The sequence below is a fragment of the Acinonyx jubatus genome, chromosome X, assembly GCF_027475565.1.
Source record: "Acinonyx jubatus isolate Ajub_Pintada_27869175 chromosome X, VMU_Ajub_asm_v1.0, whole genome shotgun sequence".
Lineage (NCBI taxonomy): Eukaryota > Metazoa > Chordata > Mammalia > Carnivora > Felidae > Acinonyx > Acinonyx jubatus.
In genome coordinates, this window is record NC_069389.1 from 11900738 (window position 1) to 11918690 (window position 17953).

General features: G+C 43.8%; 2 protein-coding genes across 7 annotated transcripts in view; one reads left to right on the top strand and one right to left on the bottom strand.

Moving 5' to 3' along the window:
- BMX (BMX non-receptor tyrosine kinase) overlaps positions 1-848 on the top strand; it is a 52462-nt gene extending 51614 nt beyond the window's left edge. For all 4 annotated transcript variants that reach the window (XM_053202102.1, XM_053202101.1, XM_027054542.2 and 1 more), the window contains exon 19: positions 376-848. In XM_053202102.1, the coding sequence (XP_053058077.1) occupies positions 376-422 (47 nt within the window). In that variant the 3' untranslated portion in view covers positions 423-848. The remainder of the gene's footprint in view (positions 1-375) is intronic.
- A 2150-nt stretch (positions 849-2998) lies between these two features.
- ACE2 (angiotensin converting enzyme 2) overlaps positions 2999-17953 on the bottom strand; it is a 40394-nt gene continuing 25439 nt past the window's right edge. For 2 of the 3 annotated variants that reach the window (XM_027054496.2, XM_053202100.1), the window contains 8 exons: positions 15930-16028; positions 15103-15225; positions 14537-14709; positions 13033-13091; positions 9018-9118; positions 7671-7787; positions 5682-5876; positions 2999-3939 (listed from right to left, as the gene is read on the bottom strand). In XM_027054496.2, coding sequence (XP_026910297.1) covers positions 3831-3939; positions 5682-5876; positions 7671-7787; positions 9018-9118; positions 13033-13091; positions 14537-14709; positions 15103-15225; positions 15930-16028 — 976 coding nt within the window. In that variant the 3' untranslated portion in view covers positions 2999-3830. The remainder of the gene's footprint in view (positions 3940-5681; positions 5877-7670; positions 7788-9017; positions 9119-13032; positions 13092-14536; positions 14710-15102; positions 15226-15929; positions 16029-17953) is intronic. The other variant, XM_027054497.2, reaches the window with a different exon arrangement.

Sequence of the window (17953 nt, forward strand, 5' to 3'; positions counted from 1 at the left end):
AGCCTGTTTCAGATTCTGTGTCTCCCTCTCACTCTCTGCCCCTCCCCCGCTCACGTTCTGTCTCTTTCTCTCTCTCAAAAATAATAAAATAAACACTTAAAAAAGTCACTAGCTTTAGGACTGAGATATTCATATCTTATATGTATTAATGTTTATTTACTTATTTTGAGAGAGACAGAGAGACAGACAGAATCCCCAGCAGGCCCCATGCTGTCCGTGCAGGGCCAATGCCAGGCTCGATCTCACAAACTGTGAGATCATGACCTGAGCTGATATCAAGAGTTTAACTGACTGAGCCACTTAGGCGCCCCTTATATATTTTATTTTTAATCATAACTTTTATAAACTAAGCCATTGGGGTTTTCTATTATTTAGCTTCCAGAAAAGCGCCCCACATTTCAGCAACTCCTATCTTCCATTGAACCACTGCGGGAAAAAGACAAGCCTTGAAGAAGAAATCGGGAGATCTCATGAGAATGAATGTAAACGCTGGCCAACATCTTCATTCTTTTTAAGGAAAGTAGCAAGGCACAGACAATGTAATTTAGCTAGTTCTTCTTAATAGTCTTCTGCATGCTGTTTGTTATATTATGTAGAAATGAACAAGGTAAAAAAAAAAACAAAAGATTTCCTTGAAATTTAGGTCAAATTAGTAATTTTGTGTACGCTGATCTTAATATTACACTTCCCAGACTATAGCCGAAGCACATTTTCTGATCGTGATATAGACAGTGCGGACGATGTGTAAAGATGGAACAGAATTGACAAATTCTTTGTTGGATATTTGTTCTTTTCCTTATATTGTCACTGTCATAATTAAATGTTACTAATGAGTACCAAAATGTGGACATTTGCCTTCATGTTTCAATGCTGTCAAACTTTAGCATGTCTGAGAATCAAATGAACAGTTTATTAAAACACAGATTCCTTAGGAACTACCGCAGAAATTCTGGTAGAGCAACTCTGAGGGCAGCCTAAGAATTTGTATTGTTAACAACCTTGCGGACGTTCCTGTGCAGTGGGGCATCATTAGGTGGTCCATAATTCAACCCAAGTGACCCAACCCTCCTCTGATTTCCAGATTAGATCACTGATTCCTTGTGTCATGTATATATGCCATGCAAATATAAAACTAAAATCATATATTCAAGAATACATTAAATGCATTTCCACGAAGAGCAAATTTTAAAAGGTGCTAAGGTAAATATGATGCCTTTTTCCTTAACCTTAATCCTTATCGATTTTGATTCCCTGTAACCATGGTCTTATTTCTAGAAGTAAATGTTGCCTTCTAATAATTTTAAATCCTTGGATTTGGGGCTCTGGGGCTTCTGGCTAGTTTGGTAACTGAAATGTCTATTTCAGTCTCCTATCTTGACACAAAGGAACAGAAACACTATTTCAGTTTCTCATGGCAATTGCCAAAAGGTACTTCTGCTTTAAAACTATTCTGGATGGGGGGAAGGGGGGGCACCTGGTTGGCTCAGTTAAGCGTCCGACTCTTGATTTCAGCTCAGGTCATGATCTCATGGTTCGTGAGTTCAAGCCCTGCATCGGGCTCTTCACTGACAGCATGGAGCCTGCTTGGGATTCTGTCTACCTCTTTCTCTGCCCCCTCTCCCACTTGCTCTCTCTCTCTCAAAATAAATAAACAGATAAATAAATAAAACTATTCCTGGGACTCCCCTCCTTCAAGGCTTCCTGCTGAACCCATAGGTTTTCATCTCTCTTGAACTATGTCACTGTCTTTTCTGTAACGTCAAGGAGGGTTATGTGGAGGCACAATTACGATGAAAAGACATCCTAATTAAACCCTGCTACTATTCTCCAGATGTAGATTAACCATCTCCCTTAAGAGACACTCATATTCTTTCTCATCCCACTGACTCCATCACCTCCCAGCTCCTTCCAATGATCCCTCTTGGTTGTCTCTTTGCATGTAAATACTGCTTCCTGTATTTTCAGAAGAATCGACTTTTGATAGCCGCTTTCTATTATTTCACAGAGGTGCACAAATCTCAATTTATAATGAGATGGAACTTTAAAAATAACCACTAGGGCATTTATACATTCAGCGAACATTTCTTTAGCAGGTACCGAGTGACAGATTCTTTCCTGCTCAAGGGAAAAGAAGGAACAACACCATCCATGTTCCTCAACGGGCCCTCTTGAAGGCTGTTTTCCTTTCTTTTCCTTATGTTTATGTGTTTGGGTTTTTAAAAACAATCCTTTTTATAACAAAAGTAATATATGCTTATTGCAAAAACTCAAACAATACAGAATCATCTACCATGAAAAGAGCCAAAGCCTTGCTCAGAAGCCTGGCTCCAAAAACCAAGGGAAGCAAGATATGGAGATATCAGTAGAGGTTTGTAAGAAAATAACCCCAGTGATGCTAGAAGGGGCCAAGTAGAGGAAGAATACTCATACCCCAGAAAACATACATCATCTTGAAAATGCTATTTAACCGTGTTTAGTGGTGATAGCTAGCATTTACTGTTGGTGTTTTAAACCAGGGGACTGCCTACATGCTCTTGGAAGTGAAGAGAAGGTCATCCCCCCTTGACTTGGCTCACTGACCCACCCTAACCGTTATCTCCATAGAATTTGTTAAATAAAAAGTTACTCTAACATTATGCCGGCCACCACAGGCAGTGAGGTGATGGGTAGAGTTTGGATATTTTAATCTCTTTTGAATCAGTCTTCAGGTATGTAGAGGATGGTGTGCTCAGAATGGGGCTGGGCTCTGAGATAAAGAAAAGGAGTGGTAGGCTTGGTTCCTAACCTGATGGTATAAACCATCTTAACGCGCCTCTTTCTAGACAGATCTGATAGCTGGCTTGTACAATAAAGCAATTTAAGAAACTGGGACACATTCCAAGACATTTGAGAGGTCAAGGCTTCCCAGGGAGTCAGACAGCAACTTTGTCCATGGAAATGAAAAGCAGACCAAATCCACAGAAGCCCTAGCACATATGGACACGTCAGACTACAGGAGTGTGGATCTAGTAAGTATTTATTGATCGTCTGCTTTGTGCTCAGTACCACTCAGACACTGGGTGAATGTAAGATTGAAGACGTTGGGTACCCACTTCAGAGGGTGACATTCACCTGAGATGTCTAGTCACTCCACAGGGAACGACAGAAGTGAGTTTCTATCAGGTGTGCTCTGGGGGAGGGGGGGCTCCTGGAGGCCCCTGGGGCTAGTTTTCTGTTGTCAGGGAGATGAGTAAGCCTCTTGGAAGTGAGAAGGCAACATGTGTAAACAGCCGGATTCTTCTCTTCTTTAGACATGGCAACCCGAAGAACACGTGGTCCAGTCCAATCATCACTGTGGGCAAATCACTACAGTACTTAGATTAAGTTAACGTGAAAAGAGCGTGTCAGCCTTTATACTTGAAATAAAGTGAGCAGTGTGTGCCGTTCTGGATCCCTGCCGCTCCGCCAGTTCGCGGACACTGTCCTGAAAAGCGATCCATCCAGATTCCATACAAGCCCCAACACTTGCTCCCTCCCGTACAGCCTCCCGTGCAGAAATTCCAGCCGTGCAACAGACATTCCCACATCCATTACCCCCAAACAGCCACCGAGGCCAAAGACCCCTTTTTTCTATTACTCTCAAATATAAACAGAAGTCAAATCCTGAGGCAGAAATAAATACTGAAAGCAAGTGAAGATGCCCTCTCTTCAGGCCTGTCTCCTTGGGACAACCTTTCCTGAACAGAGCCATGGTTTTGATATTTAATGACATCTTTATAATCTCATATTGTCAGTGCCGTAAAATCAACATTTACATACAATGAAATCACCTCAAGAGGAAATAGATTTTCCTAAAATGAAGTCTGAACATCATCAGCATGTTGGAATCCTGGATTATTTTCTCCTTTACTCAGGTCCACGGAGGCGTAAGGATTTTCTTCACTTCTTGCTTGGTTGTTCCTGTTAAATAAAGTGTAGTCAGTCACCTTAGTATAGTGATGTTGGAATGACACCGCCTCCCTTGGACCCCACTGCGCCCAGGCATCTTTGACACTTCAACATCGAATGGCTCGTTGGTGAATCAGTCCCCTCCTGACGGGCTGTGAACACCTAGAGAGCATTAGATTCATTCCCTTTGCCCCACGATCGGTTGGCATGATGGCTGGCAGAGTGTGGGAGACCGCTGAGGGTTCGTGCTCTGGAGTCACAGAGAATGAGCCTCCGTACCTCAGTTTGCCTACTTAGAAAATGATGGCAAGCAGGCAAAGTCAACAAAGTAGGGCTAGCACAGCACCCACAGTACCTGGCATACAGTCCTCAACAAATAGAAACCATTATTATTATTTGTACAAAGTGGTTGTTTAGCCAATTGCCCCATTTTAAATGGCTTCCCTACTAAATTATCAACTTCCAAATCGGAGGGCAGCTCTGTGGCCCAACAAACAGCTTTGGAAACTGGGTGTATATCCTAATGTGTTACTGACTAACCGTGTAGATTTGAATTACTTGGTCTCTCTGAATCCCAGTTTGATATGTACATGAAGATAATTAGATAATTACATATTTACGTCCTACATTTGCTGAGAATATTAATGCATGAAGAGTACTGAGCAGGGTAACCAGTCCTATTTTTCAGGATACCTTCTAGTAACACAGCACATGGCATGAAGGAGGGTCCCCAAATAATTGATTTAATGAATTAACTTTGGAATAGCATCTCACATGCAAAGAATGCTTCTCAAACCATAACGTGCATACAAATCACCTGGGGTGAGGTCTTACTAAAAATGCAGATTCTTCCCACAGCAGGTCTCCTAGAAACCGATAATTGTCTTTGGCTTCGGGAAGGGAACTTGAAGGCAAAAGGTGACAGGAAGATTCTGTGTATCCTTCCGTATTTTTAAAATTCTAACCATATGAATGTATTCTATTTGATGCTTAATTTTTTTTAACTGAAGCTATTTTAGGGAACTAAATTCTCTACAGAGAAGAATTGAGCAAAACAGACCAATGCGTGTAAAAATTCTGTCATGACCATGTGTCAGCCGCCTGAAGTGTACACAGAGTTTTGTTAGGTACTATAAGGTATTATTAACCTTAATTACATAAGCCCAACGGAAGTGATTTCTCAACATCAGAAAAAAAACATCTAGTGGCAGAACAAGACTATAAATTGGGTCTTTAACAGTTTGAATCCTCAATGAACTTGGATCTTCAACTCAGGAACAAATTAGAAGGTGCGTGGCCCATGGACTAAGGGATTAAAGGGTGGGAGTTTGAAGCACATCTCACAGCTCATTCTTGAATGATTTCACCATTCAAACCATCACTGAGTCAGTCTCTGAGGTCACTTCTAGACCAAGGAAGACTATGAGAGAGAATAATTCCCTGAGCCTGCCCAGCCCCGCTGGGTCTGCAGGGCCTCTTGGCAGTAAGGAGACGAGGCTGTGACCAGGATGGAGTTTACCAGGCCATGCTAGGAAACCCCAGGCTGAACATCACCTGCGTGTCGGTGCTTGCTAGGAAGGCCAAGTGGTGATGAAATCTGGTAAATTTCTAGGGGATGCATCAGAATATTTAGGCGCAAAATGGTCCAAATAAGCAATTGGCTTGTACAACCTACCACTTACTGCACATTTTCCCATTAGTTTTCCCTAAACCTTTCTGTTTTAAGATAGGTAAGTCTAGGAAAGGTCACTTACTTCCTTCGATTTCTGATCCCGGAGACGATGAGCAGGACAATACCAACCACTACCACACCCATCACGACCCCAAAAACAATCAGCCATATGGTGACAGGTGGCTGGTAAGGGGGTGACAGAGTTGGCTGAATACCCAGAAACTCCAGGCTGTTGTCATCCAGGCGGAAAGCATCATTGATACGGCTCCGGGACATCCTATTCCCAAAAGCAAAACACTTAGGCAAAACAAAATTGTAATTGTTTACTTCTTATATCATTTTTCCTGAAAGGATTTGATAGGCTTACCCTAAGAATGTACACCTAGAAGAGTGATGAAATCAAAGCAGATAACCGGCTCCAATGACAGATAAGAGATCTGACAATCATGCACCTTTCCTATCTTGCAGCCTAGATTAGGTCTGGCAACAGCTTCCTTGGGTTGTGAGTGTGGAAACGTGCAACTGGCTGGCATTTGTTGATTTGTGACTGCTGTGTTGTAAAAGCAAAGTCAGCATATTTGGTGAGAATTTCCCTTCTGTCAGAGTATGTCTACGATGACTTTATATCAAATAATGGAAAAGGACAATTGGGCGCATCTCTTCTACAAATCAGTCGGGTCCTATACCCAAGTCTCGACTGTTGTGTTTTCCAAATTAAAGGTGTTGACCTTTGGAGGCAGAGGAGGAACACAGGAAAGGGGCCTTCGCCAATTTCTCCAGCACTGGGATGGGATATGGCTAAGTTTTATAGAGCAAAAAAGGATGAAGAATTATTTTAAAAACCAAAACTAGTGAACTTGAGAATATTCTGGATTGAAAACCAAAGTGTCTGGCAGCCCGTCCTCCTACCCTTGGGTGCAGCGCAGGTCAGGAGGTGAGAGGGAGAGTGGTCAAAGCAGAATGAGCCATGTAACCCCAGGCAACCTCAGCCTGAAAGTGTCTCAAGTCATTCTGGAAATAGGAAATTTGAGCTCCCCTACAGCTCACAAGGAGGGCTGGGCTCTCAGGATGACCTCAGCTGGCACTTTTCCCCAAGACAGAAACAAGTCATTCGGAGGCAGGCCGTGAAGTCTCTGGGCGTGGTTGGGCCGTACACCCCAGCTAGGCCAGATTTTTCAGGCACACTATGCCCAGCAGGTCTTGGAGTTGCTTCCAAAGATGAGCAGCAGCTCAAGGGGGCCACCTAGCGAGCTCCCCCACAGAAGTAGGTACCTTAGCCTTTTTTCTAGTGACACAGATGAGGCACATGGGGCATATCGTTCCTTCTAGATGCTCAGCACCCATAGCAAGTCCATCTCCTAGTGTGGAGGCTAACCGATGCCTAAGGAATCTTATTCTTGCCTACCTTCTTTCAGACTCGGCCTACTTAAATGATTCCTTCATCCAAGTCCCTATAGCAAGTGATGGCAATATGTGTCCGTGTCCCTTCTGCACTTCACCATGTTCCATGCATGCAGGCCGGACTTTCTTCAGCCAGTACCTGTGGCCTTGGCCCGAGAGCATTCTCAGGCCACAACGTGCTGCCCGGCCCGCAGGCCAGAAATGCTGGGGAGTCATGTCACTTGTAAGCAGTTCTCTCAACCAACGACTGGGGGAAGGTGGTAAATAAATACCCCAGCGCTGGTGGGACAATTCAGGTGTACACTCTGCTCGGTCTCCCAGAATTCCCCGGCAGAATGGAGCTTGAGCTGCCCACAGTGGCCACTTGCTCAATAACATGTCATTTATTCTTTTCCTTCCATGCTCTGTCACCTGTGCACGCTTCTTTCTCAGAGCTTCCGGAGGTCACCTCCCAAATAAACTAGTTACACGCAAATGCTGCTGAAGGGCCCCCATCAAGAGAAGTCCCTAGCTGTGCGATCCTTCTGGAATTAACCCCCAAGATTTGAAGCTCGACACGAGTCAGAGCAGCGCCTGGCACACAGTAAGAGCACACTAACCCACTCGCTATTGTTGTGCTCACACTTGTTAGCCCCTCACCCTCAGGTAGTTTGTCGGCAAGTAAAGTCACCTGATGGCCTCTTTGACTTCACTTCTAGGAATGACGTCAGACACATTTTTCGATGCAGTGACAAAGAAGTTGAAGGAGATCCTTGGTTTCAAATTGCTCACCCACACGTTATCCTCCCTGCGGAGAAACAAAAGAAACATCTTCCCTTGTGGCCCAGAGGACACAATACAGACAATGGGGGCTTCTCCTGCCGGTGAACACTGCCCAAAGCACATGAACTCCATGACATAAGTTGTGACAACACAGTCTAGGCACTATTCTGACACCGTCCCTGAGCTGAATTTTCTTTCAATGATAGAAAACGTTCAAGCTGAAAAGCGGCAGGTGAGCCAGTCCGGACGGACGGGCAACCTGGGCCTGTGATAGACACCGTGGTGAACAGCGATGGCTCAGCACCGTGAACGGAGGCGGTGCGTCTGTGTCCTCTGGCCTGCTCCGCGCAGCAAAACCTCTCCCACTACACGAACCGCTGGGGGGAACGACTGGGCTTTATAGTACAGCGTGACAAGACTGTGCCCCGCCCCCCCACCGGCTGCCATGGTGATCCCGGCAAAGCCTAAGGCAGATCTTGTGGCTCTGAGCCCTTCTCACTCAGAAAAAAGCCAAAGTCCTTGGAATGGCCTATGAGGCCCACGCGAACTTTCTTCTCCCTTTCCCTGTGCCCGCTCCTGCCCTGGCCACACCTTCGACTGGTCTTTTATTAGCTCACTGCCCCAGCCCCACTGGCCTCCTTGCTGTTCCTTCAACAGACGAGGATATTCGTTCCTCAGAATCTTTCCACCCGCTATTTTCACCATTGTCTGCATCGCAGGTGCTCTCTTTGCCGTAGGTGTTCGCTCAAATACTAACGAGGCCTTTTCTGACCATTGCAGGTAAAGCTGAACTCTAGACACACACACAGCAGCACTCCCTAGCCCCCGGTGTGTTGTAGTTTTCTCCCTGGAGCTTGTCACTGTCTAAGTGTGCTATATTTCACCTACATGTTTTGCTGATTGTTTAACACACACAGAAAACATAAGCATTAGAATCCAAGTTCAATGAAAGTAGAGATGTCCACCTTTCTTTCAGTGCTGAGGGTGGAGGGACCGTTTGGTGAATGGAAAGGGAAAGGAAAGGTGGAGAGAGCAAGGGAGGGGAGGAGGAAAGAGAACAGTACACTTGCGATCTGTAAGTCAAGTAAGTCACAATCATTCCTGAATAGAGTGGCCCAAATTCCAGGACATCGGAGAAGTTGCAAAGTTGTTAGTTATTAATTTTACTTGAATGAAGGTTTAAGCATAATATCATCTCAGACCCAAGAGAAAGACAAGTACTGGAGTAACTTGAGAGCACAGCAAATCAACTCACACAAAAGGAATCATCTGGTTTTTGACTTTGGAAAAATATTCTCTCATGGCGTATGCAACAGATGACCGGAACAAGTACATTTCATTGTCATTCCATTCATACTGCAAATTCAAAAGAAAAACACTGCTCAGTAGGGATCATAGGATACATTCAAAACTTGACATTCCAGAAGCATTATTTTTAAGATTTTTTTAATGTTTATTTATTTTTGAGAGACAGAACGTGAGTGGGGGAGGAGAAGAGAGAGAGGGAGACACAGAATCCAAAGCAGGCTCCATCCAGGCTCTGAGCTGTCAGCACAGAGCCCGATGCGGGGCTCGAACTCACGAACCACGAGATCATGAACCGAGCCAAGTCGGACGCTTAACCGACTAAGCCACCCAGGCACCCCCAAAAGCATCATTTTTAAATTTTCTACCACTCCAGAGAATCTTGCTATTCATTAAGCCAGTGACCTCGAACTTGTGTGTGCACCGGCACCACCTGGAAGGCTTGTGAAACCACTGAAAACTACTTAAACCACCGAATAGTGGGCCCTGCCCTCTGGGTTTCTACTTGAGAAAGTCCGGGAGGAGACCCACGAATTTGCATCTCTAACAAGCTCCCAGGTTCTGCTAATGTTGCTGGTCTGGTGCCCACGTGCTTCAAGGACTACGTTCATGGATCCTTTTACTTCAGTTTGATAGAAGCTGAAATAAACATCCTGAGGGCAGGTTTATAGATGGGAGTCATGAGAGTTGTGGGCTTTGATAAATATCCATGTATTGTACACCTGAAACTAATATAACACTGTATGTTAATTATACCTGAAACAAAAAATAAATTTGGGGCGCCTGGATGGCACAGTCGGTTAAGCATCTGACTCTTAACTTCAGCTCAGGTCATGATCACGTGGTTCGTGGGTCCAGCCCCAACCCGTGCTCTACGCTAACAGCTGCCGAGCCCGCTTGGGATTCTCTCTCCCTCCCTCTCTCTCTGCCCCTCCCCTCCTCGTGCTCTCTCAAAATAAATAAACTTAAAAATTTTTTTTAAGTTTTTTTAAAGAAATAAAAAAATAAATTTAAAAGAGAAAAAATATTGGGCACCTGGGTGGCTCAGTCGGTTAAGCGTCCAAATCTTGATTTTGGCTCAGGTCATGATCCCAGGGTTCATGGGATCAAACCCTGTGTTGGGCTCTGTGAAGCATGGAGTCTGCTTGGGATTCTCTCTCTCTCTCTCTCTCTCTCTCTCTCTCTCTCTCTCTCTCTCTCTCTTCTTCCCTCCCTCTCTCAAAATAAATAAATAAACACTTTAAAAAAGGAAAAAGAAAAAATGCCCACATATTGCCGAAAAATATGCAGAGCTTTTACTATTTTTATAGTAAGTTCTCGGATATGCACAAGTATAAAAGAAAAATAAACTTGAAATTTAAAGGAAAAAAATTACTCTTGCACACAAGGTAATTTGTTCTTGTTTTTCACTGCCAAACAAAGAGCTGGTGTATTTACATAGTCCACGAAAATTTGCTGAGAAAAAGAAAAAAAAAAAGCATTCACTCTTTCCTCCAGTAGCTGGCAGTAGAGATCAATGAATGGCACAAATTTTGCCTCTTTTCCTTCCCTTTTAGAAAAAAACAATGACAACTTTCACAAAAGAACTGTTACATTAACTTCAGCTTCATACCACTCAGGTAGAAAAGCTGCTTTAATAGTAATGATAATGTGGGGCGCCTGGGTGGTTCGGTCGGTTAAGCGTCTGACTTCAGCTCAGGTCATGATCTCACGGTCTGTGAGTTCGAGCCCCGCATCAGGCTCTGTGCTGACGGCTCAGGGCCTGGAGCCTGCCTCAGATTGTGTGTCTCCCTCTCTCTCTGCCCCTCCCCTGCTCTCACTGTGTGTGTCTCTCCCTCAAACATAGCCATTAAAAGAAAGTAATGATGATGTTATCAACATTATTATAGCGGTACAGAATAATTAATATTCTGGTTACTATTGCCATATTAAAAAAAAATCAAAGGCTGAGTTCTCAATGCCAAGGATCCAGTTGGACTTGTCCTTGCAACCACTTGAACTGGGCTGATATTCCGGCTCTGATATGCAGGTGTGCTCAAGTGTGGGGCTGGGTTCATCAAAGCAGCCTGGTTCTCAGTGAACCGGCCTCACAATGTCACACCATCAACCCCTCTGAAGACCATTTACCAATCCCTCACTGCATGGAAAGAGAACATGGGGACAAATGCCAAGAAGATACGGTAACTGAAAAGGATCCTGATTTCCTGGATCCTTTCAAGTTATTAGGGCACCTGGGTGGCTCAGTCGGTTAAGCATCTGACTTCGGCTTAGGTCATGATCTTGTGGTTTGTGATCTTGAGCCCCACTTTGGGTGAGCTGGAGCCCTGCTTCGGGTGAGCCCCACTTCTCTCCCTCTGTCCCCCCTGCCCCTTGCTCAATTACACCCTCTTTCTCTCAAAAATTTTTTTAAAAAACCAAACATATTAAAAAGATAAGTAATTAAAATGTATTAGGCCAAGGAAGAGCTACTAAAAAGATGACAGAGAAATAATCCCATTGATAACAATGGCTAAGGAATAGGAATTTGAACATTTAAAGTTTGGGAAGTGGTGCACCTCTATTTTGATTCTTTCTTAAAGATTGATTTTTTACTCCTGTGTTATTTGTATTTAGATGTCTTATTTATCCATGAAAATTACCCTGCAACTACCGGGGAGCCTTGCGCAGTATTTAATTTGTCAGGCAAAGTAAGGGGGGTAGAAATGCAATCTCTATGAGATATGTCCAATGCAAGTCACAGTTTTCTACAGCGCCCTGGACTGCTCCATCCAGCAGTCCCCGGCTATCCCCTCATCCTGCACGGCCTCTCGTGCTCCCCATCTGCCTGGGACTACCCTCTCCTCTCCTTTTTCCCAGTCAAAGCCACCGCTTCCTCAGACTGGCTCTGAGACAGGTGCTCAGCCGACCAAGAGCCGCTGAAAGGAATTTGCGCGCAGGCATAAGTAATTTGGCTTTCCGTCAAACATCTCACTTGTCCCCAAATGCAGCTCTACATCACTTGTTCTCAACTTTGGCTGTAATTAGAATCACGTCGGGGGCTTTTAAAATGCTTGATGTCCACCCCTTGATGCTACGCCCCAGAACCATTAAGTCAGAGTCTCTGGGAGTGGGACTCGAGCTTTAATATTTTTTGAACATCCTGTATGACTCCAGTGTGCAGCCGGGTTTGAGAAACTGTGTTATAAATCAGAGCGTCCCAGTCTTATGTATACAAACCATGTGGGGGCTTGTGAAAATGCAGATTTGGATTAAGAAGGTCCAAGGTTTGAGCCTAAGATTCTGCATTTTTAAAAAATGTTTATTTACTTATTTTGAGAGAGAAAGAGAGAGAGTGCACGCATGAGCAGGGCAGTGGCAGAGGGAGACGGAGAGGGAGACAGAGACAGAGTGCGGGAGCAGGGAGGGGCAGAGAGAGAGAACCCCAAGGAGTCTCCACACTGTCAGCACAGGGCCTGACCTGTGAGATCATGACCTGAACTGAAATCAAGAGTCGGACGCTTAACCAACTGAGCCACCCAGGTGCCCCAGATTCTGCATTATTAACAAGCTTCCAGAATATGGATGATTAACTAAAACAGAACAAAGCAAAACTATGTACACTACTTCTAAAAACAATCTCTTAAAATATAACCTTGTCCTCTTCCTCAAATACAAGTAATGGTGATAAGAGTGAATTAAGAGGGTGGACATTTGATATTTAAGATTGGATGTTTTCTCATTGATCTTCATAACACCTTGAAAATAACCAGGAAAAAGTAGACATGATCAATCCAATAAGGACTGTGTTACTAAAACAACAACAAAAACAAAAAACAACACCGAGAGCTGAAATCCAGAAACTGGAGCTTATAGTTTTTAAGAGAAACATGTGGCCTGTCTTCTTTTAGACCACAGGGAAGGGGCTTATTGGCCCCATTTAAAGGAGTGCGTTAAGAAGTAATGGACACACTGTCCAGAATACTCACTGCTTCGTCTCCAAGAGCTGATTTTAGGCTTATCCTCACTTTAATGCTTTGGTCAGCATCTGATTAAAGCGAAATCATAGACAGTTGGTTACAGATGACAGATTGACCACGTGCATTTATTTCCTTCCCCTCCCAAGATTCCACTAAAGTGACAGTAAGGGAATTTTTTTAACAGGTGTAAATACACTTTTGGAAAATGAGAAGTCATGGAGGAGTGTTAAGTGCTTTCTCAAGGGTCAGGAAGCCAGGGCCTAATGTGTACGCAGAGGCAGTACAGAGCCACAAAGTCCCAGAGAATCCCGGAGAGGTTCAGGGGTGGGAACAAGAGATCAGACTGAAAACAAGGGCAATGGAAGTGGAGGCACGGTTAAAGCCACGTTGGGGCACAGCAGATCGTCCCATCCCATGTGCTCTTGCTTAGAAAGTCACTTGGAAGCTCTTGCTGCAGCCCAACAAGAGGAGAGCCAAGAAAGAAGACATGGAATCTAGGAAGCAGTGGATTCAACCCACGAAAGCAGCGAAAAGACGGATGACTCGGGGTGAAACCGTGGTCCCGACTGAGAGAGAAGAACGTAGGACTCTGAGAGGAGAGTCTTGAGGGAACCAATGGGACTGAACAGAACAGGCATGTTGGACTCCCTGGAAAAGAGAAATGCAACACTGATGGCAAATTAGACATGAAGAAAATAAGGTGGTAGAACCTCCAAGACAAACAAAAAGTCACCTAAGACAGGATTTAAAATAGAGTATTACTTGGTTCTTCGGGCATTATGACAAATACTGAGAGTTTCTTGTAAAGCCATTATTAAAACTTTTACTGGGAAAATGAGGAAGGGGGGTGAAGAGCAGGCAGAAGGGCACATCTAAAACTGACCAGTGAAGAAATAATAAAAGGTTCAGAAATATGAAAGTAACTGCCAGAAAGAAGAGATAATAACATTAAAATTGATTTAAAAAATATTTGCCTTTTAAGAGCAGGATTCAACTGCAGTGGGTTGGGGACAGTCATACTCTTTTATTTTAAATATGGGGCTAATGAAGCAGACTTGAAAGAGAAAGAGAGAGAAGTGACTTTCCAGTGGAGAAACTATTCCCAAGACCTAGCCCATCTTGCTGCTGCAGGATTTTTTACAATACCCAGGATCATTGTCTCGCCGCTTCGAAGAATGAACAGTGGACACAAAATGAGCAGGAGGCAAAATTTATTAGAATATAAGATCAGAAAGGAAGAATAGTATAAAAAAAGAGAAGGAGAGAAAATGTGTGTGTGTGTGTGTGTGTGCGCGGCGTGTGTAGTTTTCATCATGCCACATACATAGTAGGTGCTCAACAAATGTGTTTCCTCCCCAATAAAATGGCAGCTGCCACCACAGCACGGTCAGAAGCAGGGTCTACACAGAGGGAAGACATACTCAGCTGTGTTGTAGCCCCATGAGATGGGCCAGAGGAGACTAGGGGAAGCAGAAAGGGAGTCATTTGCAATGCGTCAACTCGATGTACTCACATGGACGCCAGTCAGTGTTCCATCCCACAAAAGAATTCCTGTTCTGCTCTTTCAGCCAAGTAAACAAGGGCTCAAAGTACTTGAGCAGTGGTGTTACATTCATATTCTTTTCTCCTACAACATGTTCCAATGCTAAGGTCCAGGGCTTTGATTTTCCAAGGGTCAGCATTTGGCTACATGAAAAAAGAAGAGGGTGGGCTCAGGGATTTTAGAGGGATTTCAGATGTACACATATTTACACTATGATCTATCATTTATCCTCTTTGGCTTGGCCAAGTTTGCTCCTGGCTGGTAAGAAAATAAGGTGGGTTAACGGATGTATTCATCCTTCGATGTCTTTCCTTCCAATTAATACAAAGGGGGCTCTGGAGGTATGATGTGGAGAGAGGAGGTAGACTGTGCAACCATCACAAGGCCTAGGTTCCTGTGTGACCATAAAAGAAACATTTAATTTGTGGATGAGGACATTTTGAGGCCAAACATTTTCTTTTTAGAACAAGGAAATCAAATTCAAACATAGGCATGAAAGTGAGTAATATTGGGGAGCATTTTGCAGTATTTCTTACAGCAGCTTCTTCCCGGCTTCACTGGAATTTGAGATATCACATTTGTGCAGGGGACCTTCATGTTTAGCTATTCGACAAAGGGCTTCTTGAAACTGGAATTGATAAATGGTCCTTGTGTAGTATCTGTAAAGTAGACAAAGACACAAGAGAGCAGTCCTGTGTTTAGTCCCTTCGCTAGATTCATAGATCAGGGCATATATTGAAATTCTGAGGCTCTATTAACCAAAGAGATACTGGTCCAACCTCTTTCTCCAGAAAGACTCAAATATGAACCCTACAGACTCATCATAACCTACCTGTATTTAGGTATCAGCTGATTTAAAAGGCAGTATTATTTTGTTAAATGTCAGCTCACATTTGTATCGTGTTTTACATAGTGATGGCCCTTTCATATAAATAATGCCAAGCAATCCTTATGGCAAGTCAATAATATTATTTCCACCTTCCAAATGAAGAAACTGACGTTCAGCAAATTCAATATCTGGGGCTTATAGGTGAAGAACATAGGTTTTTAGACTTCACATTAAAAATACTCTATTGCAATCACCCTGAACACTGCCAGAAACAAGAAGACAAACAAAGATAATTTTATTTCCCCCAAGGATACTATAAATTCCTTCATGGTGGAGAAAAGATCTCACACAAGTTTTATTGGACCCAATAAATCATATTGCATTAAATTGAATTGAAATTGATGATCTGTTTTGAGGTTCTAGGGGGAAGGTAGGTAGAAAGAGTCATACTTCAGAGGTCCCTGTTTCTTTGCCATTAGCACAGCTGTCCACAAACCCTGGAAGTTAAACAGTCAGAAGAAAACTGTCATTTACCTGATGAATGAGTAATCATTAGCAACATGGAACAGAGATGCAGGGTCACAGTATGTTTCATCATGGGGCACAGGCTCCACCACCCCGACTATCTCTCGCCTTTGGGGTAAAAAACAGATAGATTAGCCGGGGGTCACTCATCACGAGAAGGTACAGTTGGATGCAGTCAGTGTGATTTCAGCAGCCAGTAGTATTTATACTGGAATTGGTTGCCGGGTGAAATGGAAACAGTCTAAAAAATTACAGAATAAAGCCCTTATGTGGTTATTTCTTCCTTTTTTTTAATCCATCCATCCAGGGTATACCACTGGAAAAGATCTGCATCTTCAAAACACCAATTTAGTAAAGTGCATTGCATGGCCAAAAATGTACAGCGAAAGTCTTAATAATCCCTCTTTGGCACCACATTTTATGTGTCCTTGGGAAACAGAATTTTGTAAAATTGACATCTTAGTTATTCTTCAAGGCTAGCTCGAACGCCCCCTCTTCTTCTAGCTCGAACGCCTGCTCCTGATCGCACCCACCTGCCAGCACAGTGAACCCCCTCCAGCTCCCTTAGCCTTCTCTAGCTGTGCTCCTTTGACATTTCGCTCTCTGTTTTATCATTATTCACATACAGCTCCTTCTTGCCCTAGAGACTTGAGCTCCTAGAGCACGGGGCTGTCTCAGTTATCTATTCTGGCTCCAGTGTCAAACACGGTGCCTAATGCTAAGGAAAAAGTGCGTGTATATTTGTCGAATTAGTGGAGTAATTAGTGCATAATGAAGGAGTTTAAGGTTCTGGTTCCATTTATCTTTCAAAATAAACCTTTAAGAGGGATCAAAAGCAATTCAATCAGGAAAAAGGTAGGGAAACCATGTGTTTGGCATTATTTAATCTTAATACATTTGTCCTTTCTGATTGTGGGATGATTACAGACACAATTTCGGTAACACCCAAATGCTAGAAACAGTTATTATCACTGCTGCCTCCTTTCCTCCCAAGTAGGATTTATGTTCACAGAGAATCTTGGCAGAAGAGTGCCACTGACTGAAGCTTACGGGTATGGGACTGAGTGTTATATAGGAAGATCTTCACCACAAGAAGGAAAAATAAGGGGGCATCTGGATGGCTCAGGTGGTAGAGCATCTGACTCTTGATCTTGGGGTCATGAGTTTGAGCCCCACATTGGGAGTAGAGATTGCTTTAAAATATTGTTTTAAAGACAAATAAAACAAAGCAAAATAATGGACAGGAGTCTGACTAATAGAGACTGGGGAGAAGACTCTTTCCCTTCCTTCCTTCTTCCTTGCTTGCTTCCTTCCTTCCTTCCTTGACATCTGTCCTCTTTTGTAATTCTTTCATCCCAAACCCATTAGCTCATACCTGTGTGTCCCAGGCACTGTGCAAGGGACTTGGGCTACAGTGATGAAGAATGTAGTGCTAAAACTATTGAAAAGGGACCACTATCTGTTGCCCAAAAGTGCCAGGCTCTTGCTGGCCTGGAATTCTCTCTGTTCCTTCCACATACACCTGGTTAACTCACGCCTCCTTTTCAAAGCTCAACTTGGATGCCTCTCCCCATCTGACCCACCAGATTGGTCTCTGGATCTTGCCTTAGATGCTCATGGATCCCCCTACACCCATGTTGCCATGGTTTCATTTTCCACATCCCTCTATAGAGTAAAAAAAGTTCTTTGAAGTCAAGGAGAACATGTGAAATGATCAGCATTGGATCTCCAGTGCTTTGCCTAAAATAACACAGTTTAATGGGTGACCCAGCACTTAAGAAGATACAGCATGAGAAGTTGTGTCACCTGATCCTGCTTGGGGGAGGGCAGAGCCAAGGAAATGTTATCTGAGGAGAAAGCACCCAAATGGGGACTTAAAAAATAAAAAGGAGGGGCTCCTGGGTGGCTCAGTTGGTTGAACGTCCAACTTTGGCTCAGGTATTAATCTCACATTTTGTGAGTTTGAGCCCCTCATCGGGCTGGCTGCTGTCAGCGCAGAGCCCACTTCGGATCCTCTGTCCCCCTGCCCCTCT